The sequence below is a fragment of the Habropoda laboriosa genome, unplaced genomic scaffold (genome assembly GCF_001263275.1).
Source record: "Habropoda laboriosa isolate 0110345459 unplaced genomic scaffold, ASM126327v1 scaffold243, whole genome shotgun sequence".
In the NCBI taxonomy this organism is placed as follows: domain Eukaryota; kingdom Metazoa; phylum Arthropoda; class Insecta; order Hymenoptera; family Apidae; genus Habropoda; species Habropoda laboriosa.
The window spans coordinates 797,827-822,738 of NW_017100433.1; the positions used below are offsets into that span (position 1 = coordinate 797,827).

At 40.7% G+C, this 24,912-nt stretch overlaps 2 protein-coding genes across 4 annotated transcripts in view; one reads left to right on the top strand and one right to left on the bottom strand.

The window, feature by feature from the left end:
- LOC108575820 (cytohesin-1) overlaps positions 1 to 20,016 on the bottom strand; it is a 62,141-nt gene extending 42,125 nt beyond the window's left edge. The window contains exons 1-2 of one of the 3 annotated variants that reach the window (XM_017938725.1): positions 19,876 to 20,016; positions 17,039 to 17,112 (exon numbers count right to left, since the gene is read on the bottom strand). In XM_017938725.1, coding sequence (XP_017794214.1) covers positions 17,039 to 17,112; positions 19,876 to 19,954 — 153 coding nt within the window. In that variant the 5' untranslated portion in view covers positions 19,955 to 20,016. Of the gene's footprint in view, positions 1 to 769; positions 773 to 2,348; positions 2,812 to 17,038; positions 17,113 to 19,875 lie in introns of those variants that run through there. The other 2 variants (XM_017938724.1, XM_017938723.1) reach the window with 2 other exon arrangements.
- Positions 20,017 to 24,207: 4,191 nt separating this feature from the next.
- LOC108575782 (lactosylceramide 4-alpha-galactosyltransferase-like) overlaps positions 24,208 to 24,912 on the top strand; it is a 3,184-nt gene continuing 2,479 nt past the window's right edge. The window contains exon 1 of the mRNA XM_017938675.1: positions 24,208 to 24,401. Coding sequence (XP_017794164.1) covers positions 24,227 to 24,401 — 175 coding nt within the window. The 5' untranslated portion in view covers positions 24,208 to 24,226. The remainder of the gene's footprint in view (positions 24,402 to 24,912) is intronic.

The following is a 24,912-nucleotide window of genomic DNA, read 5'->3' on the forward strand; positions in this document are numbered from 1 at the left end:
TTTATAAGTAGAAGAAGTTTGTACGTTCGATCGAATTGCGAAGTTTACATTGACAAATAGACGTATCGTACTGTTACCACGTTTTATCGACGACTATCCGGGCGTGTTGCCTTCGTTAAGGACTTACGTAATTGGACCACACGGTTCCGCGAGTTCATAATTACATGCGGGAATAGCGCGTGGTTTTTCTGACCACCGTTTGGACGAAAAAAATTGCCGGTATCACGAGTGAAAAATCGAGGATAATTATAATTGGCCGGGTAATTGGGTGGTTTGTATAGGTTAGGTTAGCCGACTGATCAACGTAAACTGCATTCAAATCGACACCTATTTCGCGTAAGCTCCATTTGTAACCCTGATACTTCCTATAAATAAGTTACCCTGACTCCGTTCGTTTGTGCGATCAACGATTCGTGACGTCAGATATGACGTTGACGAATGATATTTTCAGGTAGGAATGCGAGAGATGCCCGCCATTTTTATTTCACTCGTGTCGTCTTGGTTCATTCATGAAAACCTTCACTGAGTAGAGGAAATAAGTCTAACTGTATTAAAATACACTGAAAAGTAGAGTATCGATATTGAGAAGTTGAAGAAAGTGTAGACCACATGAGTGAAACGTAGGATTTAAAAAAAATAATTCTTAAAATATTAAGAAAATAGTAAAGATTTTTGTAACGTATACACGTCTAGAAAGAAGAACGGTTAAACGTGTAATAGAATCTTGAGTATTATTGTGTCGGTTGTTTAACTTGTAAGGTACACCAACGGTCTACTTCTTCCATTGTAAATGAGCTTTATTTACGTGGCGCCTATCTAGCATCGGTCATCAAACAGTTCTAGTGGAGAGATATAAAATTTAACGCGGTCAATTCGAATCATATGCACGTTCAATGATGAATGCTGCTTCTATAATCGTTATCAGTATTTGCATTCAATACAGACGCACAATTAACAAATCACAATTCCCTCATTTGCTTCGGTATATTTGCACGTGGAAAACCTTTGCCTTTTTAAAAGTAACGACGTTGATTCAGAACACGATAATTTTCTACGTCACGTGATTTCACCTACCGACCTCGATAAAACAGAACACATATTCTGAAAAATAAAACTCTTTTACCAGAATTTATGTATTTCAGTCGTTCTACATAAATCCATTTGTTTCACCCACCGATATATACAATATAGTGAAGCATTTGCAAGAAAAACGAACACAAACTGTAGAATTCGACAGCTCTGCATTTCAAACGAAAACATGTATATCGATAAAATTATTATTTATACTTTGGCCCTTTTTTTAAATATCCTAAAAACTACACTGCCTGCTAGTCGAATGGAATTTAATTAAATTTATTCTCACGGAAACGAAAACAAGTTCCGAGGCAGCATACCGAATCGGTGTGAACTACCTAGAAATAAATTTGGCCAGTCGGCCAACTTCAGAGCGCCACCGTACTCTTATTTTACACCGTTTCCCTGCTCCTAATACCGTCCGCGATTTATTTGCAAGGCGCCTTTTGGCTGCTTTTCAATTACCGATAGTCCAGATCGATCTCGGCCAATAGAGGTTTCCCGTTGGTTTCCCTATCCGCCTGAAGCTGCAGCGAATTCATAACCTCACAATGTGGTTTGCCGTGTGTTAAACGCAACCGCGAGTGTTTATTCAAATGGATTCGACATCAGGTAACCACTTTCGATGTTTTCGACAACTTACATCTCACTTACATAAAGATATTTTCTCTTATTGTCGACGTTCAAGCTTGACAGAGCTGTTCGATGTTGAACAAGATAAATAAACATGGAAGACGGTTAGGAAGAAACGATGTTGACATCTCAGACCGACTACGATTCAACTGAGGTCGGTAGACGTATCGAGTTTCACAATATCGTGCCCACCGATATGCAACTACTAAAGAAGCGGGTATTTATGGTTCAAAAATGGAGGCATGTTTTCAACGACTAATAATTGGCGCGAAAAACAAATCTCGGCTTTCGAAAACGCGTCGCCTCAAATATCGGTCTTTTAAGTCGCATCTATTTATTGTTTGTTTAGACGAATTCTGAATAAAGAAATATATATTAAAGGATGCTTAATAAATACCGTAACTAATTTCGAACAGATTCCACACGATTCGATAAATCGATCTTTCGTAACCTCAATCGCGTTCCAGAAATATACAACTGTTCGCCTAAGAAAACAACACGGAAAGACAAATAATTCGAAATAGAAGACCTAAATCGTAAAACATCGACAGAAGACCGATATCGGAGGTACGGGATTGAAGTCCGTGGAACAATCGTTTCGGTGGAAGTAGGTGCAGCCAGACAGAACACGTTCAACTAACCGTGGATAATGTGCTAAGGTCCCATGCGCTCTTGGCCTGCTTTTGGTAGCCCTTCTTATTCCTTTTGCCGGGTCTGCGCAGACTGGAGAACCATCCTGCGGCTATGGCGACCGCGCTCACGTCCCGACGGTTATCCGCCTGCACGTTGCCGCCGTGGACCTCGTCGAGCGCGTCCACCGACCTCCCGGTGAAAATCATGCTTGTCGACGAGTCCAACTCGCCAAACTCCACGGGCCAATGGAATTTCTCGCTACGCACAGCTCCCTTCACTTCGCCCCGGCTCCTGTGATACTTTCAGGAACAACCTAACCACACTTTCGTGCACCATGCACTACTGCACGCGAAACCGTAGCTGTTCAGCCGCGAGGGTGACATTGACGCGCGCGATTACTATCGCGAGGGTTAAAGGCGATCAAGTTTTAGAAGACTGTCCACACTCGAGATCAAAGATCTCACGGGTTCAACGACCTCTAACCATCGATGGCGATTTCTTCTTTCAACGAATTGTCCAGCAATCAAACCCCTCGATCGATATTTCACTGACGCGTGTCAAACACACAGCACGTGATAGGTTAGACGCACTGAGAATTCTTATTTTGAAAATTTTCGATTCTTTCGATCGACTCGTATTAACATCGACGAGGAAACAATTTGTCTGATAAAAAATCTCTGGATAAACTTAATGTTTCATTCAGCCACTGATAAACTTTTAATAGAACTCTGGTAACAACAACAGTCACACGAGAGTAAATATATTTCGTAACTTTGAACTACCCCGGTGTTTTCAAACCACTTTCACACAATCGTTCAACTTTCGACTAACGTTTGATTCTCTGATAAAGTCGAGAATATTGTGATAAAAGGAACGGGGAATTTAACACGGAGTACGCACGAAGATCGCGTCAGTTGGTCAAGATCCTGACGAGGAACTAAAGAACGATCCGCCCCGCACAGCGGCCGACGTGCGACTCATGAGTGCGAGTAAACGGTTGCGCTGGAAACGCGCTGGCGCCTCGCGGTGGACGTGCCGTGAACTCAGCCACGCGTCTGCGAATACAGGCTGATTCTTGCAACTGGGACGACGGCCTTATATCTTTCTTCTAAATAAAGATGCCCAGGGAATAATAGCATACAAAACAATCGATCTTATCGTTTCGTAATCTCTTCTTCACAAGTGGCAGTTCAACAATATTAAGTACTTTTTGTATGAATGATCTAGTCAGCAGAATACACTGACCCTAAAAACTTTGATATCTTCCACGAGATAGGTATTCGGTAAGATACGCGAGTACCAATTCATTTCGATGTACGTACACGTTTCCTCGCAAATTGTCCATATTTTTAATTGCTCGATAACTTTCACGTCGATAGCGGTTCAATTAAATATTACACCACGCCTGAACGGTGTACATAACGCAAACGATTGCAGGTTGCAAATAAAACGCATACGCGGTTGCATCTTGCAACGGTGCTGCACCTGCTGATGAAATAAAACGGCGAGCGAGTTGAATTTTTCTGAATCAACCTGCGCGCCACTTTTTCATCCATTTTTTTACCGCCGTGTTTTTATCTCATCGCGAAAATGAAGTACGAGCCGCCCCAGTTGCAAGGATCAGCCTGTACACCGTCGTATCGCGCGCGTTCACGTCGGCTCTCGTAGCGAGGTCAAACCAATCCTACTGCTACCCGCGACTCTTTACGGCCAACGTACGATTCGAAAAGTACCGAAAGCTCTAAATTGACCCGTGCAATTCCTCTCCGGCTACACTCGGGCTTGCCAGACTTTCGAAAAAGCAATTGCAGTAATTTTATTTCAAAAGTCCGTTGCACGCGCGATACGCTTAATTAATACGCGGTATAAAACCGAGAACGGTGCTTTTCGAAAGATCAATATTTCAAGGAGGGCAAATATTTTTTCCCTCTGACGAGCCATATTTTCCCCAACGATGCTTCCGGTTTAAGTTAACTTGATCATTACTATCAGCGCAATATATGTGAAATAAACTACTACTTTGATCTTGATCGTGTTAAATTAGGTAAAATAGGCGAAATATAGTCTCGTCGAACGTATAGTCGGTGAAAGAAATATAAAAAGCATTGATCCTTGAAAGGAGGATGGTTCGACTGACTAAACGGGAGCCGGTGCTTGGATCCGTTCAGACCCTTAATAAATATTGTGTCTTTTACGTGTCTTTTAGAGGCACGTTCGATTTCTAATCGCTCTAACATAAACAAATGACTTGGATCGCGTGTCAATTATATAATAGGGCTCGATCACAGCGTACTCGGGTCCGAACTGACCCGGGCACCGCCGGGCGAGGGTTAAGTAGGGGCATCGATTGATAATGATTCTCAAGATTCTGTAAACTCTGACGCCTGAACCGATCTCACGACCTCGCTATATTTCTTCCACAGACTATACATATGCGTTCAAAGTGCTCAAAGACTTAGTTGCAATCAGTTTATACAACCGAAAAAAAACTAGGAGTAATATTCGAAGAGAATTCCCTAGGTACACTGTTTAAAAACTGTATTCTCCAGATGTCCTCCCGAATATATACGATAATTGGTTAAAAATAGAGATTGTGCATCCACGAATTGAACCCAGGCAACACATTGGTAGGGGCAAGTGGCCACTCGAAAGCGCGCATACTTGCGGAGGATCGTGAAAAGAATGCTGGTTCCGAGAATAAGGATGAAATTTCACCGACTGCTTATCAATTGGCGGCGCTCGAGTGTCGCTAAGGGCGTTGACAGGCCACGGTTCAACCTGGTCTCGTCGTTTTATCTATGCTCGCCTGGCTGGCCTCTTCGAGAAGTTATTTCATCCAACTTTCGCGTTACTTAGGGCGACTGCGCTATTTCGCGTACGGTGCTACTCGCTTCAGCGCGAACAGACGATTCTATTTAAAGTGACTAGCGTTCAGTGGACCGAAATGGCGTCTTAATTGAATGATCACAGTCTTATAGGAGATTAATAGTTTTTTTTTATCGTTAGAAAAATAAAAATTCTACTGCTGATATTTTTGTTACTAAGTTCGGAAAAGATATGCTAAGGAACTTCAATGGCGGACTACTCATCGATCGATTAATAATGCAATTATTCCCGCGAAGAATACGACATTCGCGAACGTACTTCTTTCTGTTCAGTATTATCGAATATGACGTCACACGTCTACTGAACCATATCGGGCGCATTAAAAAACAGATTAACAAATGTCAAATTAAATAACGCAGTCACTTTTCTAACACGGCTTATCGTTTCCTCGACCCCATTGGTTCAAGGGTCGAATAGTAATTCGCGAGTGCTGCGTAAATTATCAGATACGATTAACCATCGCAGTAAACAAAGAACAGCAAAAACGTACATACGCCTGATATCGTTCAATTTCCTACTTTTTCACTAGTTAAAATAGTTGGTCGATTAATCACGAAATGTATCAGCGAAATTACGCGGGAAATCGAGCGCGTCGATCGAATAAAACTAACGACGACAGTGCTACCAACGAAATTACAATATAAACGAGCCGTGGACGTCGCGTATTTCACCGTTCCTCCAATGCTTGTTTCATTCGTAAATAACGATGTCACACTTTTCTAATTCTGGTTTCCGCTTTTAAACTGTCGATAAATATCGCGAACGAAACGAGAAGAGGGAGAGAAGTGTAGCGGAGGATCGTTGGCCGATACAACGACTACGAAATCACGTACGTAGTTTGTAAAAGAATCGAATTCCTTCCGAGTGATTCACGACTAGAAGCGAACGGAAGAAACGTTACTCGACTTTGTTTGCTCTCTTCTTTATCGGCTGACGATTCCCCCGCCCCACTCTGGCGACGAAAAATCGAACGAGAAACAGATTACGGATGTGTATAGTACATCCTCTCCGCGTCACGGTGTAGGGAGCACGCAATTCTTCACATTTTCGAGGATATCTCTTTCGTAGGATCCGCAGGCGGATGTGTGGCTCGAAAAAAATTGCACTTAGCCCATGGGTGCACGTATCCGCTCGGAACGATACGGCCTGTGGACGCATATATCCGCTGAGCAAACAAAAATCTCTGTCTACGATCTACAATTTCCCCGTAATATATGTCTATTATATTCGGTAGATACGTGTATCTCTTATTCTTATCAAAGAACGCTTGTTATTACTGGATGGCCACACAGAGTGTTTCAAAGGTTAAACGTGCGAATCGAACTCGCGTCGTCGTTGCACCTGCTACAGCTGCATCGCGAACGGGACGATTGACCGGGCGTACACGCGTTTATCGCGTGACGGTTACGCAGATGCGCGCGCATGCCCTTCACGAAAGTTGCCCCGATTTGTTTTGCTCCTGACACTGTAGACACACTCAGACAGAATTCGTCTTTGAATATTTTTGTTTTTTTTTTTTTTAGGTTGCATCGGTACGTATAACTGTTCGAGGGTAAGAAAATACGTCGAATAGGGGAAGTTTGTTTGCCTGGCCTGTATACTGGCTGGTTTTCAACGACATAGTGCTTCCAGTGGCACGGACAATGGAATAACAAGAACGTACGATGTATCCCGAGATAAGTATCAATATAGCGAATGAAATTTCCAAGAAAATAAAAACTCTGTAAACCACGTACACTAACTTTGAATTTAAATAAAACCAGGAATACATATTTCCAACCTGGCTGAACTCTCGATGCACGTTTTTCACCCGTCAACCACACGAACAGTCTCAACAACGAAACAATAATAGACGCGACTGCGAACAAAAACCCTGCGAGTGAAACACGCTTCTAGGAAAATAAAAGGACATGCAAAAAGGGGGTGGGATCGAATGGTAGAAGCGATTACCATTCCGCTGGCAAGCTTCCCAGTTACGTTGAAACTGTGGAAACGCGTCTAGATACCAAAGAGCAACAAGACGAAAGAATCCACTTTCCCGATAAAATTATTCCGCCACACGTACACGTTACCAACGCTAATGATCCATTAACGCACAAGCTTCGTTCGAATAATTCCACAAAAACACGATACACACGACGCGACGCGACGCGACGCGACGTGGCGCGTCGTTCGTGTTGTCGTCCGGTGAAAACAGCAACGCAAGTGTAATGAATTTCGCCCTTTCAGTCCCAGGGGATGCCATATGGCGGGGAACGATTTACGCCCGCTGTTATATACGAGTATTCGACCACAATCCTCGCACAGTTTCGACGTTCACCTACGAATCTGCTGGATTTTCCACATCGATTCAACGTTATTTGCCCGATTGTGCGAGTAGAAAGGCAGCGGTTGATAACACAACATTGGTTGAGAAATGAGAAACGATGACTCACGTTGTCTATTAACATTACCACGAAGCAGATCCACCGGTTATTGGATTGATACGTCAGCTTCCTCCATAGGCGTTCGTCACTGTCATACAGCAATTTATTTATTTTTTCTCTCTCTCGTCGTCGTATTAACCCCTTAACACTCACGCCTGTCTTACACGTACATAACTATTCCTCCAAAAAGTGCAATTTTCTTTCACTTTCCTTATCGCGCTATACTTTCTATTTTACAGTAAAAATATAAGCTACAGCGTTATAAATAAACGGGAAAGTTATTTACTTATTTTTTCAACATGCAACGAGACATTCGTTGCATTCGTTGAAATAGACATATTTTCCTTATGTATAAATTTCAAGGAAATATGGAGACACTTGAGAAAAAAATTTTTTTTATAAACATCATTACGTTCACTTCATTTTCATTGTTTGGATGAACTGCTACTCCTTCCAAGGATCTTCGTATTCAACAATTTCTTTCTATTCGTCGCGTAATGCTGCTTCTCCGAAGTAATCATATCGGCGTCATCGTCAAGCTATTCAATGCACAGGTAAAAATAACCGTGTCTGATTGCGATCACATTCGATCCTAACGATATTCTTGCGTAGAACGGTAACGTTATTCCTCCTACCTAACGTTATCGCGCCAATTCTCACAATCAGCAAAGAACTCCTCGGGTTCGTGTCTAAGATAACAGCGAACAATTTACAATGTGTTCACCCTCTATATACTACCTGTTACGTAACCATATCGTCGAATAGCACGAATGACGTGGCGAATTAATTTACCGATTTCTGTAAAATAGAGGAGGAAGGTAATATCGAGTGCGATAAATCGTGGAATAGCGTTGCATAACAGTGAACCGAGCAAGCCTCGCAGTTACCCGTGAATCAACTCTTAATGGAAACGATACAATTGCCCGTAATTAGTAGCTTTCTAAGTAACTACACCTCGAACAAGCAAGTAAACGATAAAGGAGGCACTAGGACAGATTTGCATACGGCAATTCGGGTGCAACGATCCTATCGTTTGCTCCATTTCGCCGAAACAAAATAAACCCTTGCGAAATCACTCTTTTCGACACGCGTTATCCGACCGAATCAGTTACTCGCTAGATAAAACACGCGGTCGGTAACAAAATTCGATCAAACTATTCTGCATAAAAAAAAAGAAGAAAATAATGAAATTTAAAACTAAAAAATCGAAGTTTAACCCTTTGCGGTCTAAATAGTCCAGTTAGTCCGCACTCATTTGGTCACTCTCGGGCATGTAGTTTCCCTTTATTTCAATATTGTAGCGTAATATTAGTTGTAAAATACTAAGTTTATTATCGTCGATAATTTATCATTTACCGTTGTACGATATCTGAAGGGAAAAATTCTTACGTCGAGTCCGACTCGACATAGGACCGCAATGGGTTAAAAATAAAAATAATTTTGATCTCAAGGCGAAATTTTAACATTCCCCGTTTGCCTCCGGGTTAATTGCTCAGATATTAAAATCAACGAGCTGGGCGGTCGAAATTGTTTTCATTAATAGTTCCAAAATCACACCGGAATACTGATCGTGCGATTAATATTCCAGAAATTAGAATAGCTGCGACATATAAAAGTGTGAAATTCGAACGAAAAGGTATACGTTGCATTTCACGGTTGCTTAGGAGGAAAATCGAGAGTCGGCATGTACTTTCGAAGGGAGCGGTCGACGTCGAGGGAAAGTTTTGGAAACTGCAACGGGTGCGTTCATGCGGAGAAAACGGGAAGAATCGAAGACGAGAGAGAGAGAGAGAGAGAGAGATGAAGGAAGAAGATAGTTGATTTTTTTCTTCTTTTTTTTTATCTGTTGCGTGAGTAATAAAATCGCGCGGGAGTCACCACCTCCGAAGCCCACTGACCCGATTCTCAATGCTCGCTTTTCATATTTTCCGTGACCGAGTCGCGTGTGAATTGAACTTTCTACGTTTGTATCGCGAATCGAGCAAACGAAGAACGTCGGAATCAACAGGTCTACTAACATGATTTCGAAACAAACACGAGAGACTTGTGAACGGGTAGTTGGTTATTTTCCAAGTGAAGCCCCTCGTTTCTCCTCTGTTCCGATCATTTGAATATAGTGAATGGACGGTAAAACAGAAAAAAAAGGGGTAAAGAAGATTGGTTATTACGAATGAAGAAAGAAGTACACACGACTCTACGGATAATTGAAATATTTCTGAAGACGGATCAGATGATAGGCTGTGACGTCATGGTAATTATCGACACGATTCCACGAGACTTTCACCATTCTCCGTTGCGCAGGAATCACGAGGAACGATTCTATTTCCATCGCTAGAGCAATAAGCAGCCCTGAGAACGACCTTACAGTTAGGCAAATATTTACCGTTTATTTGCTAGTTTGCCTCGTTTCCAGATCACTTCAATTCCCCCGATGTGATCGTTCTTAATTGACCCTTATGTATCTACACTTTCGCAATACTCAAATACTGCGTTCTATTTTTTCTTTTCTTTTTTATCTTTACCAGGTATTTCTCTCGTTGTAAGTGAAACTTTAGTTGGATCACGGATGAATTTTCCACTGAAAAGTCACCAATAGAGAGATCGTCGCCCCCTCACCGAGTGAATAAAAAATTTAGTAAGAGAGATTTTGGCGGCCGATTAATTTCAGACTAATTTCAATTCCACTCAACGACAATATTAATGAAATACGTTAAAGTTAGTAACCAGAATTAGACTGAAAAAGATCAAAAACTTTCCCTCACGATTAGTATCAACTTCAACCTCAAATAAAATCACAGAAACAGTAGTGTAACGCAAAAAAACGCGGACAGTCAGTATGTATCGAGAAACCACACACACGCGCACACGCATACAACGAGCATCGCGAAACCGTACAAACAAGCTTATCAGAGAGCGAAATTCACCTTTCGAGCTCGTTTGCCGCGACAGAGCCAGATAACGGGGCACGAACACCACCAGCCGCCGAACCATCCTCGTCCGCAGCCACGACGAAAGCTTGACGTCATGGATGTCGAGGGTCAGGACCCACGTGGATCAGACGACAGATCGCTAAATCGAGTAAATCCATTTAAGATGACCGACGAGCGCGTGAACCACCGTGGAAATTCACCTCGCTACATTACCGACCGATCAACTCCCCCTTTTCTCCACTAACCGTCGCGTCGCCACGATCGCATTCACACGGTTCTCACGATCGCAACACACGGTTTTAACGATTCACCGAACGCAAATAAAATGACCATACGTGAAATATATGACCGTCGCGAGTGGGGTAATTGTACAACGAAAAGTGGCCACCGTATCGATTTTCAACCGTACATTGTACTCTGATTTCGGTAATTCGAACTGGAAAAAGAATGTTACGCGATACACGACACTTTCGTACAGACTGTTTGTTGATAGCTGCAACCTTGTTGTTGCGGTTACAACAGAGCCCCTACGAGTGTATCAGGAATGAACGATGCCTTGATTTAGATTTAATCACGTTAAGTAGAAGATGAAACCTACGAACTGTCAATGATAGGGCTGATTGAATCTGTAAGAGCTTTTTTCTCATGGTCGTTCGTTTAATTTTCATTAGGAAGGTCTTTTCAGTTCGTTTACGGAATATTGCCAGATGTACTTTTCTTTATCGGTAGTCCCTTAGTTTTTTTTCTCCTGAAGATTGAATTACCGAGGAGTACATACTTTGAAACTAAGTGTATGAATAATCGAAATGTCCAGATTTCTAGATTACTAAACATTTCATTTCCGATACGCAATTATGTGCGATAGGATAGTTTCGCCCAATTTCAAGTACCGTACGCGTCAATTTCAATTTCCTGTTAGTATCATTATAACAGATAACCGCGAGTTTTTAGAACAACAATGTTTGCTTCGTTTATGAAATAAGTACACAGTCGTATTTCGTAAATATTTGTTGAACGTTCTTTAACAGCTAACAAAAACTAGACGATATATGTACATACGTCAATAACCTTGTCGCTGTTCGACCTCGCTAACATTAAAAAATTCATTAATAATCAATTACTCGTTCGCGAAAACATTGTTAATACGTTAACCTACGAGTTAAAGAACTTTAAAATGCATTTCTGTTGAATACTATTAACAACAAAATAATGCGTAATATCGCTAACCTCAATTTCAAAGAAATTTCATACGTTCGTCTATGTAATAAAATGGCGCGACAATCGCGCGATTGTCACGCTACGTTTACAAGCATTTGTTTACTAAATGTATTAAAAGACTTAACGTTTACCGTTTTATAAAGATTCTAAATACTCGAAACGTAAGAATAAGTGGAACTCTATCAATTATCACAGAAGCGTCTTATCGTAAAGACGACATCCTGGAAGTTTTGAGGGCAGATATGCACGCACGCCAAGCGTCGAAGATAGATTGAAAACGTAGAAATACCGAGGTAAATAACTGCTCATTTGGTCAGGGCAGTTCAACCATAAAACTCACCCGATGCTCACTGACGCACAAAACCCCCGGATAAAAAAAGAAAATCATTCGTGTCGCCCCCATGAAAGCTCTTTGTGCAACTACATACCAATGTATCTGGTCGTGCGTTTCAAATTAATAAAAGTTTGCTTTCTAATAAACTGGTACATGGCAGTGACGAATGATAAATTATGGAAAAATCATTGTGAAATGTTTGAGGCTCGATGTTGAAGGTTACGAACTTTACATCCAGTTGGCAAATAAATAGGTATTCACAAATAAACTATATATGCTCGTGTACGTGAATCAAAATATTTGTCACGTATCGTTAAAGCACTGATTTAGAATGTAGAACGCATTAGATTTTTTATCTGAAAGGAATATTCCACTGGCAATACATAGTAATTACAGAATAAAAACGATAAATAATTATACGTTTGGTTCAACGATAAGACGGTCTCGTGCTCTGGGTGGACGGGCGAACTTGATAAACTATATACAAAGTCAGTCAATGTCACGAACGGAGATTTATCTTTCAAGAGAAATACAAAAAAATAGTTCTACCTTATTTACAACCTTATCGTAGAATTATACACACACCGCCCTCACGTGTCACCGTATCGAACTCAAAACCGTCGGTAAAGTAGAGTTCTAGAAACCCCATTTACCATTCCGTAATTTCATATAAAATATCTGCTAACAAGCTTCCCTTTACTGCCTATAACAACTCTGTAAAATCCATTTATCCAATTTTCCACTTTTATGAAACTCCATAAAAGTTTCAAATTATACACTGCAACTAACTATTAAATTTCAAATTTGAATCTACTAAACTGCTACGAAATAACTGTCTTAACTGCTCATCAACTGTTTCAGTTCACAGTGGACATTTCGCATAATAAAATATGAGCTCATTCTTCGTTATAACAGATAATTCAGGTTGGAGGAACTGACGTGCACCGCCATCTGTCGAGGCTGCAGTCGCTACGATGAGAATCATAATTACTAATTGAATGTTACTAATTTTCTAGCACGACCCTTCGAGCGCCACTTCGAAGCTACTTCTCGCTGCCATTCCTGTATGTCCGTTTCACGTCTCTGGCAAAGACGGAGGAAGAAGACGTTTCCCTTCGTAATGAGTTTCTCTGACAAAGCACTCCGTCGCGTCGTCTACTCAATTTCCTCGCTGTTATACGTCTTCCTCCCTTGAGAAATAACGGTTTGCCTGGCGATAAGTGCAAGGAAACGCGTAAAAACCTCTATTGTTACCGATAGAAGAGGACAGAAGTAGAGGCAACAGAGCAGAACGAGGAAAACGCGAGGAATAATCTGCACCACCGATTCTGTTTCACTCTGCATTAAGTAACTGCTGCTGTAAACGAGCGGATACCTCTCGAGCTTTTTATTCCCTACGAATTTCCGGCCATTAATGTGTGTGACATTACGATTGTATCGCGCCACAGCGGCCTTTAACGGTACCAACTTTCGTACAATTTTGGAATTCGTCGTTTTCAGAGCACTGAAAACAGATTAACTGTACTAATGTACCGAAATAAAGTTAATATTTTTTTTTGTAACAATTTTGTTGTTTTAATCCTCCTGATACTTCTTTTAGGACAATTTTTTAATATTTTGGAATAATATTTAGCCGATTTCATGAAATGAAAACATTTCTGCAATGAAACATATGTAACGGTGCACATTTTGAATTTCCCTGATTGCACTTGAAAGTACAATTCCCCTCCGTTGGCTCGCCATCTCACCGCTTTTGTGTTATGTAAATATAATTTATCTCGGCGAAGTAGTTTTAATTCATGTTCGCCGTACTACATTGGACTTTTATTTAGTACCCCCCGTTTCTAAAAGCTCCATTGTCAGTATCCAGCCTATTGTCCTTACGCAATCCCCACCCACAGATTCATTTTTCACCCGACGGCAACTTCCACTGGTAAAGATGAAATAAATATCTCGTGTCCATTTTACCTCTCGGATTTCAATCTGCGTAATATCCAGGAAAAATCCCCGTCGAAGATGAATTAAAAGGACTTGTCAACCCTTTCACAATGCCACTGAATTCAATTCGTCGATAGTCAAGTAAAAGTCGAGTCGCGATATTTAACATGTCAATATTTAACAGAAATGTATTCTTGTCGCGAACGAATCGACGAAAATAAACAGAAAAAAAAGAAGAAAGAATATTTTTCTGACGGCGTAAGATGCAGATATGTGACGCAGCAAGAAAACGGAACGTATTCCCTGGTTTTTTAAACTGCAACCGGAAATAGATCTGGCAACTCATATCTTATACAGATTTTAAAGCTTCCAGGAAAGCCAGCTCGTTTGCAATGCAACAAAGTTTTTACAGCGAAAACACGTGGGATGGATATAAATCTGGAAATTCCTACCAACAAAACTCAGGCTTTTCCAACCAATATTTCAACCGTGAAAAATTCTTCTATACCAGAAGTATCTTGAAAAAATTCTTCGTGAAGTACGAAGAAATAAGAATTGGAGAAAGAATCGAAGATTCGTTTGATCGAGAGAGGAAGAACTGGATCGAGGGATTTACCTTGGCGAAGCTAAGGAGACGGTTCACAGCGACGCTATCGGAGCGGTCTAAGCTCGATTCCGAGATCCTCTTTCCATAGATGGATTCAGGGGAGAGGGGATAAAAAAAGCACCTGACCAGTCTTCAGCCCGAGAGACTCGTCTGCGGAACGAGACTCCCGCTTCCTTGGAACCTCTATCTGCCTCGGAGGATCACAATGAGAGTACGGCAGGTTGTGCGTGGTTTTAAAAGGAGAAACGCACAATGCACGGCAGGGAACAAAACGAACGTTAAAATAGACACGCAGAGACACGACCAACCACTCTGAAACGATGCTCGATACGCGTCCACTGGCCCCTCCAAATTGCCTCTATCGTTGGAGGAACGTTTATGGTAGGAAACGATTGTATTCGACGGGGAACGTTTGCCCAAATGGAAGAAAATTCTCTTTCAACGACCAATTTAAATTTCTTCAATTTAGAACAGTTGCAATTGCATTTTAATGTTCAACTTCTTCGGTATTGAATCTTCTTCGCAGTTTATAATACCTTGTAAATATATTATTTAGAAAAAAACTAATTTTCCATTTTTTCCCCCAAGTATACCTCCACTTCGCTTACAAATGTTAACACGTTCAGAATTCTGTGATGAACTCTTCTGTGTTGAACTCTTGTTTACCAACGTGACCCACCGTGGGTCATCGAAGATACCATTTGTCGACGTGACCCACGCATGACCCACTCCAACATGGATGACAAAAAAGATCGAATAGACAGCGTGACCCACCGTGGGTCATCGAAGATACTATTTGTCGACGTGACCCACGCATGACCCACTCCAACATGGATGACAAAAAAGATCGAATAGACAGCGTGACCCACCGTGGGTCATCGAGTGATGCTATTTGTCGGCGTGACCCACGCACGAGCCATTCCAACATGGATGACAAAAAAGATTGAAATAGACAGCGTGACCCACCATGGGTCACCCGGTGATATTCTTATTTTCCGACGTGACCCACCGGTAGATCACCCCATTATTTTACAATATTCTACAATAATACACGAATATTTAACAAGTGAAAAAATTAGGAACTAAAAAATGAACGACAATAAACGACTACACAATCGAAGCATCCGGTGAAAAGGAACGCCGGGCAGTAACGAGCGTTTCGTGAATTTCAGTGGCGTTCTGAACGTGTTAAATGCACTATTTACACAAGCTTCCAAACGATCGTTTCAACTTTTACTCTACTACCTGCACCTTAACTTTTCCCGTTCCTCTATTCACCGGCGATCCTCTGAAAAGTAGAAAAGAGAAAAGGTAGACGATCTATTCAGCCCTTGTAGCACGACACCACCACACCATCCACCTTTCGAAAATTCCCAGGGATCGGAAAACAGCTGACGATGCAGGAAGGTAAAAGGCCTGGTAGGCACCTGCTCAGGTATATATGTATATACAGAGAGGAACGATAAAGGAAAAGTGTTCGATGGCTGTTTTCCATTCGACCGCCCTTATCGCGATTATATTGGCCTGAAGAAATCGTTCGAAACGCAACACGCTCTCTTCGCTGATGACTCACTCTCTGTTAGACGAAACTTGACGAGTGAGATCATTCCATGCTTATTCGACGATAAGAACGCCGGCGGGAGAAACTGGATCGTTGCTCTAGCTCGGCCACGTTTATTGTTCGTGATAACGGCACCGTAACTTCCGTCGAAATACATAACTATAATAAATGTAACGAGAGTACTGTACCGAACGTGTGATCTTTCCAACCTGTTCCAACGTATTACAGTACCTCAATCCTCGTTTCCCCACTTTATTAACCCTCTGACGATGGAAATGATTGAACGACGATTCGAACCTTTCGTTGTTCGCCGAACGACAGTAATCGAGGAATAAAATAATATACGAGCCAAGGAAAAGTCATAATCCTAATAAAAATAATCATTTTCGCTTCTGAGTGGCTCATATTATCGTTTCGACATTTTCTATTTTCACTCGGAAATATATTAAACCGAGAGTTCACAAAAAAGTCGTTTCACAAAACAAACGTGGACGACTTGAAGTATTTCCCCTGATTAATCGACTCTCTCATATTGAAAACATTTTAAATAGCCTAATCTACCATTGGCAAAGACCGGCAAAGATCGCGCGAATTAGGTTAGGTACGATAAGACACGTTGCTTGCGAAGCAAACAAAGTATAGAACGACGTAGATTTCTATGCATCAGTCAATTACTACGTTTGATAAGGCGAGGAGATATCGGCTAGAAAACGCGGCGAATTCCTTTCCGTGACGATGATTCGCGGCGGAACAGGGTCGTGAACTGGCAGGCGAACGAAATAAGGACAATTGACTCACTTGTATTTCGAGCAGCAGCTCCGTCTTCTTTCGCCTGATGTCTATTAGAATCTTCTGGTGTTCGGGCGTCAATTCTGCACAACACAAGAGAGCAATCTTATTACGTGCACTCGGCGTTACGTGACTAATTGCTTGTCTGGTGAAACGTTTTCTGTTTGGAAGGAGAGCGACGCAACTCGGAGAATATTAACTTTCCACTATGGATAACATAAATCTTATTGTCTACGAGTGAATTTAGCAAATTGAACGCAGTCCATAGGGCAGTGGAGATTTTCTGATTAGATTAATTCCAAGTTGTGTCGCGTTTGTCGTTAAAGAAAGGTAAAAATAATAAGACACCGATGATTTCGAGGAAAAATAGGTATACAGGTGATTAGGAATTTCCTGGAAGTCGTTAGAAGCTACAGTTACAGTAGAATCAAGCTGACCGAAGCAAGTAATTTAGCCTTGAATCGTTCGATAAAATAATAGCAAGGAGAACAAAGCAAGAAAAATCGTACTCTTAATTTATGCTAATTAAAACGATAGCCAGATATGAATGGCTTACATGCACGACATTCAGCGATCTGTCGATGCACAGAAAACAGACACAGAGGCTGAATCGTGGATCAATTAAACAAGCAGACGCGAACGATTAATAATTGATCGTGAACTTGATTGAACGATAACCGGTATCGGTTGGAGCAGCATTCAGGCACAATAGAACATCCTCTCTGTCGCACGAGCTGTGGAAGGGGCCTCATTAGGAGCAATTTAACGACAGATCTAAAAATAGGTCTTTCGAATTAAGGCTGGGGTCGCGGTACACGCACTGAATAAACGCAAATAGGATTAGACTTCGAAGGGGAATAAGTGGTGAACAAGCAGCTTTTATTATAAACACCTTGAACCGCTTTCTGCAAACCACGATGGAACACATTAACGTGAAATCACGCGTACCGTTATCCTCCTTTTATTTCCACCAGTCAACATGTTTCGCACATTTGTCAGTTTTTCTTCGAATATACGTACATACATACTAGGTACACATAACGAGGGTAGCGAGTTATTTATTCTGTTGACATTATTCGTTGTATTCTTAGAGAATTTTATCCATGCAATTCGCGCTCTAATTATACACGTGGATTTTCCATCGCATCGATCGTTCTTAAAAAAGGAAAGAGTAACAAGAGCAGAGATACCGATCGTGAACGTTTACGAGGAACGATATAGGGTGTACCACGAAAAAGTGGCTTTAATTCGTTGAATTTGGTGAAATAAAATGAAATGCACATTGAGATTAGTTTCTCGGATGATATTCTTCCGTCTTTTCGGTTTATTTTTTAAACACGGATTCCCTTCGTTTTCGTTTGTATCGCGAATTACGGGACACCTTGTATAATTGCTTAAATAGTATTACCATTGACGACGCTCGAGCAATTTAAACGCTGTGGCAAGAATACTACCACCAGAGTCAAAGCGTTAACCTTTAAAACACCACCGACTCTATGCTACGCTTCTCGCATCGTATATTAAGGCACGCGCTCACAAGCTTGTTTATAAATCAACAAAACATAAATCTGCTTCTATTGTATCTCAAAGGGAAGAAAAGAATATAAAACAATGAAATGGTATTTGTGCAAGAAACGTAAAATTCCTGAAATAATTCGGTTTCCAAGGAAATCCCGTAAGAAAGAGCGCATTATAATAAGGTTGATTCACAAGAACGCGATCGTACCGATGATAAGAGGGTGAGCGAGTGTCGGATCGAATAATAGAATGCCCCGTGCCGTATAATTTGCCCATTCCCCAAGCAAACGTAAACATAAAAATGCGTCAACAGTGGGGAGAGAGAAATGAAAGAGGAAATCGTGGTGGCGGGTTTCACATACATATACGCCATTCATAATGCGTTCTGCCACCTGCGCTACGTCGCGAGGGTACCGTATGATCCATCGAGGCTCGACCTCCGTGTGAGGTTATGTAATTCGAACGGGTACGCTAACCTCTTCCTCTCTCGCGCGACGAACGGAAAGTCGCCGCTCGGATTAGGCTAGGTTACGTGCCCGAACGGAACAATTAGAAACTGTTGCTTCGTTGAAGGCACGAGGAACGCGTAACGGGGTCGATAGACGCGCTCTACGAATCGTCAAGGGCTCGATACATTTAAATTGCACTACCGTTATACGAGGAACATCGTGAAAATGCCAACGTTAGAACAAAACTCGTAGATCTTGATTCCACTGTGATTCGCGTTGACAGCGGTATCAACGGCGGTGTAAAAATATCAGTATTATTATATTTCTGAAGAGATTGAAATCAAGGTGTAACAAGCGATACGGCGCTTTTGCGTAACTGCCTGATTCACGACATATTTCATTTCAAGATGCGAGAATGTAAACAGAAAAGATAATCGGTAGATTGGAGTGCTTCGGACGATATTGTACTTCCTTCAAATATCATACGATACTATAACTAACGATGGATAAAAGCTGTTTCTGTAGAAGCCGTGAATTCCTGTAAATCTCTCGCTCGACTGGTTAATCTCTTTTACTGTGTCTTCCTCTTTCACTGATGCTACGCGAAGCTGCATTTTTGTTGACAGATGGGGGATGAACGATTGAAAGATTTTTCAAATCGCATGAGTTTTATCAAAGAAACTAGTAAGTACGAGACGAGAATACAGGTTCAAGGGATCATATAGATTTTATCGAGAGAAAGGAAATTTCGTGTTGTTTACGAGATGTATACAATGGAAAAGGAGAAGGAGCGCGTGCGCTCTGACAGGGAAACCTAGAGTTTTGCCAGGTTGCTGCTTCTCCAGACAGATATATTACGATTATCGTGAATTTTCTTACCCGTTGTGCCGAACTGGTCGACCTGGTGAGCACCAGAATTTACTCCCGCACCCCCCAGACCGTCCAGATCCTGCCACATTTCCGAAAACTCGCACTTTCCGGACACACGCACGCACAGAATCACCCACCTTCACTCGAGCGGCGCCATTTTCACTGTGTACTGACTGCTCGCAGCCTAAACGATCTAAGCGCCCTCCTCAATGTCGTAGATCTGTCGTGAACTAATAGCGCCATTTACTTCGCGGCGGTTTCATTTCTTTTTTCTTTTTATCGACGCACGGATAATGGCAGTGTCACAGACGGTATGTAGTGTATACACTTACTTTCTCGATAAACGATAACAATGATCTTGATTTTACCAACTTAGACGCATAGTACTGAACTATCCAAAAATGATATGGATATTCAGATAATTTTCTACGAAATTAGCATTAAGAAAGCAAAACCGAAATATTACGGTTAAAGTGATGACATTTCGTCTGATTTTGTTAAATTTTTCAAAACTTTAACATTAAATAGTGGCTGTTTGATGGCTTTTATTGGCTGTAGAAAGTGGCTGTCGGTCTGTGGTGGCAAGCTATTTTTCATTGCAGCCAGAAATTTTTTAACATCTTAAGCAATTTTTTAATGCGCCGAAATCTACTTTTATTATTCAGGAATAGCAAAAAAATATTTACATTTCAGTTTTCTAATTGTTAAAAAATATTCATACATTTCCTGAGGTTCCCTTTACAATAACAATTTATTGTGTATGAGTCGCTTAGAAATTAACGTCTGCACTATTAAATATGTCTTACGCGCCAACGTAGGTAAGAGGACAAGGCGACCAAATAATTTTTAATTTTTCGTTCTTTTATCAACGTGCTACATTATCGACAGCTGACTGAAATTCGTTTGTCTATACCATTTACCTACAACGCAACTTCCCCTCAAGCACCAGCAGTGGAAGACCCAAGAGTAATGGGGATGACCTGATCAGCCTATTTTGCCTTCATCTGACTAGGCTGTGACGTCAGAGACTTTACGTTTGCTTTGCTAGACAATATTAATGTAATATTTCACGTAAGAATGTAATTATGCTGTCAATTGGTTTAGAATGGCACTGAGGTTTGAAAAGATTGCGTGTTGTAGCTAAGCGGAAATTGTAAAGATAACAGAAGTAACAGAACACAAACTGGACTGTCTCCCAACAATGGTATTATTTTTGTACGTAACTTTTTGAAATTTTAATGCTTCGAACAATATTTATAATTACAGTTAGATCAATATTTTTCGTGATTTGAATAAACGGCTATACGTATATGATATTACTCTTTATAAACCAATATGGAAAATTTGTATTGTTAGATAGATATAATCTCCTACCTTTCATAATGTAAAGACAACAATTGATAAAAGATATCCCCATATGAAATATTGATTTTCGTATAAACTAAACTCTCACATTTTTTCACCAAGTTAACCTCTAGATTTAAGTATGAAATATTCCTTGCTGTTTATCAGAGGTAAAGAAACACCTATCTGTTAAAACCAAGATTTTTCTTCAATTCGCGTTGAACCCCTCCCATATTAGGTATATCATTCAACGTTACAAATTCAAAGCCAAAGTAAACAAGAAACATACTTGATCGTACAATAAAGTTTGAACAGATTTGTCATTTTTCAGTTACACGTATATAAATGTGCAAACGATGAATCCGACGAATGAGGAAAAATTGCATATCGCGCAATCTACGTTTAGTACGCATGCGCATGTGCACCTTGTTCGATCGTGTATGAACTATAGTTTATAGAAGCAACGCTGCAGGCACAGAAGTATACACAGTTATTGACTTCGCCGGGAAAACGGTTACCCCGGAATTATGGAAAAACCATTCCAACCGTTTACAACACAACATTACTACTTGAAAATTCTAAGCAATTTTTCGTGTGGAAATGACTGCAGTTTAAAGCTCCACACGTTCGTTCGGAATCACCGGAACATTAATGGACATTGGATCGTTACCTCTTCGTGAAATCACGAGGGAAGAAGGAAGGAAAAGTGTCGGTTGGAAATGCATAGTGTGAAATCGATCGATATCACCGGTGAACACCGTGGTGATACACGCAACTATGGAAATATCGATCGAACCTACAAAGGGATTGATTGTCCGGGATATAATGGTTGGAATATACAAACCCGTCTTCGTAGACAGAAGTCTTACGTCCACTGATAGTGTCCCAGAGTGACCCGTCGGTAACGTGATAGTGACCTAGAAAAAGGGCTGTGCAGATATGTAGACTGTGGTGATAGTTGTGTGTACTAAGGCATTCGTGTATAATGCAATTTCTGTACGACTTATCAAGCCTATGATACGAATTGAAACGGGCAGATATTGACAGCTCCCACAGTGACATAAGTATAAATTCTATGTTACGCTTAAATTTCTTCACACTTCTCGTCGTACTACGTATAGTGAATAATTTAGCAATGATTCCACTTTATGCACGCATTTTTTACACATTCACCGGAAAATTCACGTGAACTGTGTCAAGTTCCGGAAGACATCTGATTGCAGACGAAGTTAATAGTTGTACACTGTGTAAAAAAAGTCACGATCGTGGCTTTAGGGGACGTATCTACACCTCTGGATCGGTGGACATTTGTAAAAAAAACTTGCCGTAATATTATTTATAACAATGAAAATTAATGTTAAATTTTTTTTTTACATCAACGTTATTCTGCTCGACAAGAAGAGAAAAAGTTTGACAGAAGTCATATGCCGCAAACGAACAGTTTTCGAGATAGACGTTGATAAACTTTTACCACAATTTGATTGTGTAGAGTTACATACACGTAGAGACTAGGGCCTACGTAGAATCTAGACGAGTAGCAGATTTCGCTCGGTTCGGTCCTGCGTTCGAGTCGGTGCATTCTTTGTGTCCTTTAAACCTCGTTGTTCCTTTAACCGCCGTTTGCGCAGGGCACGCACACCATTACACCGAGCGTCTGCTACGCGGCTAGATCCTATGCGGTCGTAGGTCCCAATCTATACGTACATCTCTACACAATCAAACCGTGGCAAAAATTTATCTCGAAAACTGTTTAAAACTTTAAAAAGAAACGTTAATTTTCATTGTTACAAATGTCCACCGATTAAGAGGTGTAGATTCATCCCCTAAAGCCACGATCGTAACTTTTTCTACACACTGTACGATGATGGAGAGAACGTGAAACATAACGTGGCATTTTGTATGTGCATTTTAATCAGTTCAATACGCACAATTCGATTTACGTAGCAGTCGAAATGCTTAAAAGATGAAAAGTACAGTCCATAAATTCTAGACTACATAGAATGCAATTGCTGGAAACACTGTATCTCGACAGTCTATCAACTGTATTCGAATGATTAGAAATATCGTCTCAAATTTCACCACGTGTTCTTATTGCTTCTACTCGAATGGCGGCGCCCGGGTCAGTTTAAATCCCGACTGCAAACATAGGGCGCTCGTTTCTTCGATACGTCGTTAATTAATGTATTTATTTACAAATGTTATTTATTAAACCTAAAATTTATTTATCCATGTTAGATCGATTTCATGTACTATCGGGCAAACGAAAAATGCCAATTGATATTTTCAACATTTCAAGATTCTTTCTGTACTTGACGTGTTGTAAAGCTATATATACAGTGACCAACGTAAGTACACAGATCAATTAGCCACCCGAATTTTTAGAACATGCCACTGATGCAGGGACGAAGTAAACAGTTGGAAGAAAGCAATAAAATAAAGTAATAAAAATTGAAGCGATGAAAACGAAGATCGTTAGAAGAATTCGAATGAACTGACTGACGGTTCTTATGTAACCTGACGGAATGTTTCATTCTAGACAGGTAGTACCCGATTATTAATAACAGTAACAGTTTACGTAACAAAAGAACTATCACTATACTCGATAATTCTACAACAATGGTCTCTATACAAGAACTCTCGATAATTTACAATTCTCGCTCTCTGATACTCGCTCGTCGACTCTCTGACTCACAATGACCCGGGCGCGTCTCATTCACCCTATTTTATTCTTTCATTCGCCTCGTTCTCTTTTATCATTCACGTCTCTCTGTCGTTCTTTCTCTAGCATTCTCCGTTCATTCAGCTATCCTTTTCAACTAAACATTCACGCGAAATACATTTCTGTCGATTCCGCTGTCAGAAACCTCGCGAAACGACCAATTACATGAGCTCGCTGTATCTCTTCCACCGACTATACGCTGAAGTCTGAACGGACGCAGTGGCGAACGCTTGAAACTGCCGAAACAGCAGAAGGCTTGGCAAGATCATTGGAAGAAAAAACATACGGGGAAAAAAAATGAAGAAGAGACTGGTACTTTGTTTCCTCTGTGCTATTTTACTCTTTATCTTGATGATCTCGACCGATAGCGATTTCATTCAACACGCATGGCCAATCAGCGACTCGAACAACATTATGTGCTACGAAGAAGCTAGCACACCTGGTGGCCTTCCGGATTTCGATTCGGAATCGGGTAAGTTCCGTCCATGAAAATTTCTTTCCCTTGAATTCGCTGAACTCGCATGTCGTCGAAACTAACAAGTTACTTATTTATTAACCTTGCCAATCATACGTTTATTTATAATTATATGCATTCAGGTTGGCCAACTCTGTCGTTTTTTTACGATCGAATACCTTTGTACAACTCTACCCTGATTGGGTGAGGAAACTTATGTTTGCATTATGGAGAAAGTAAAGACTGTCACGCTTGAAACAATGGAAACTTGTGGTAAAAGAGGAGAAATCCTCTTGTGAACTGTTCTGTACCTTGAACACATTGCTGATCGAGTAAATTTCCACTTGAATAGGTTAATTAGCGATAATAACGAATGTAATTTATCGAAAAGTTCTAATAATTTCTTTTCAATTGAATCGTCGTATTTTAGAATTTTCTTTTTGCCATCGTTATTAATATAAATATTAACATTGCCTTCAATACACATCGTTTAATTCGAATTTGATTTTGAAACTTTGTCCAAATTATT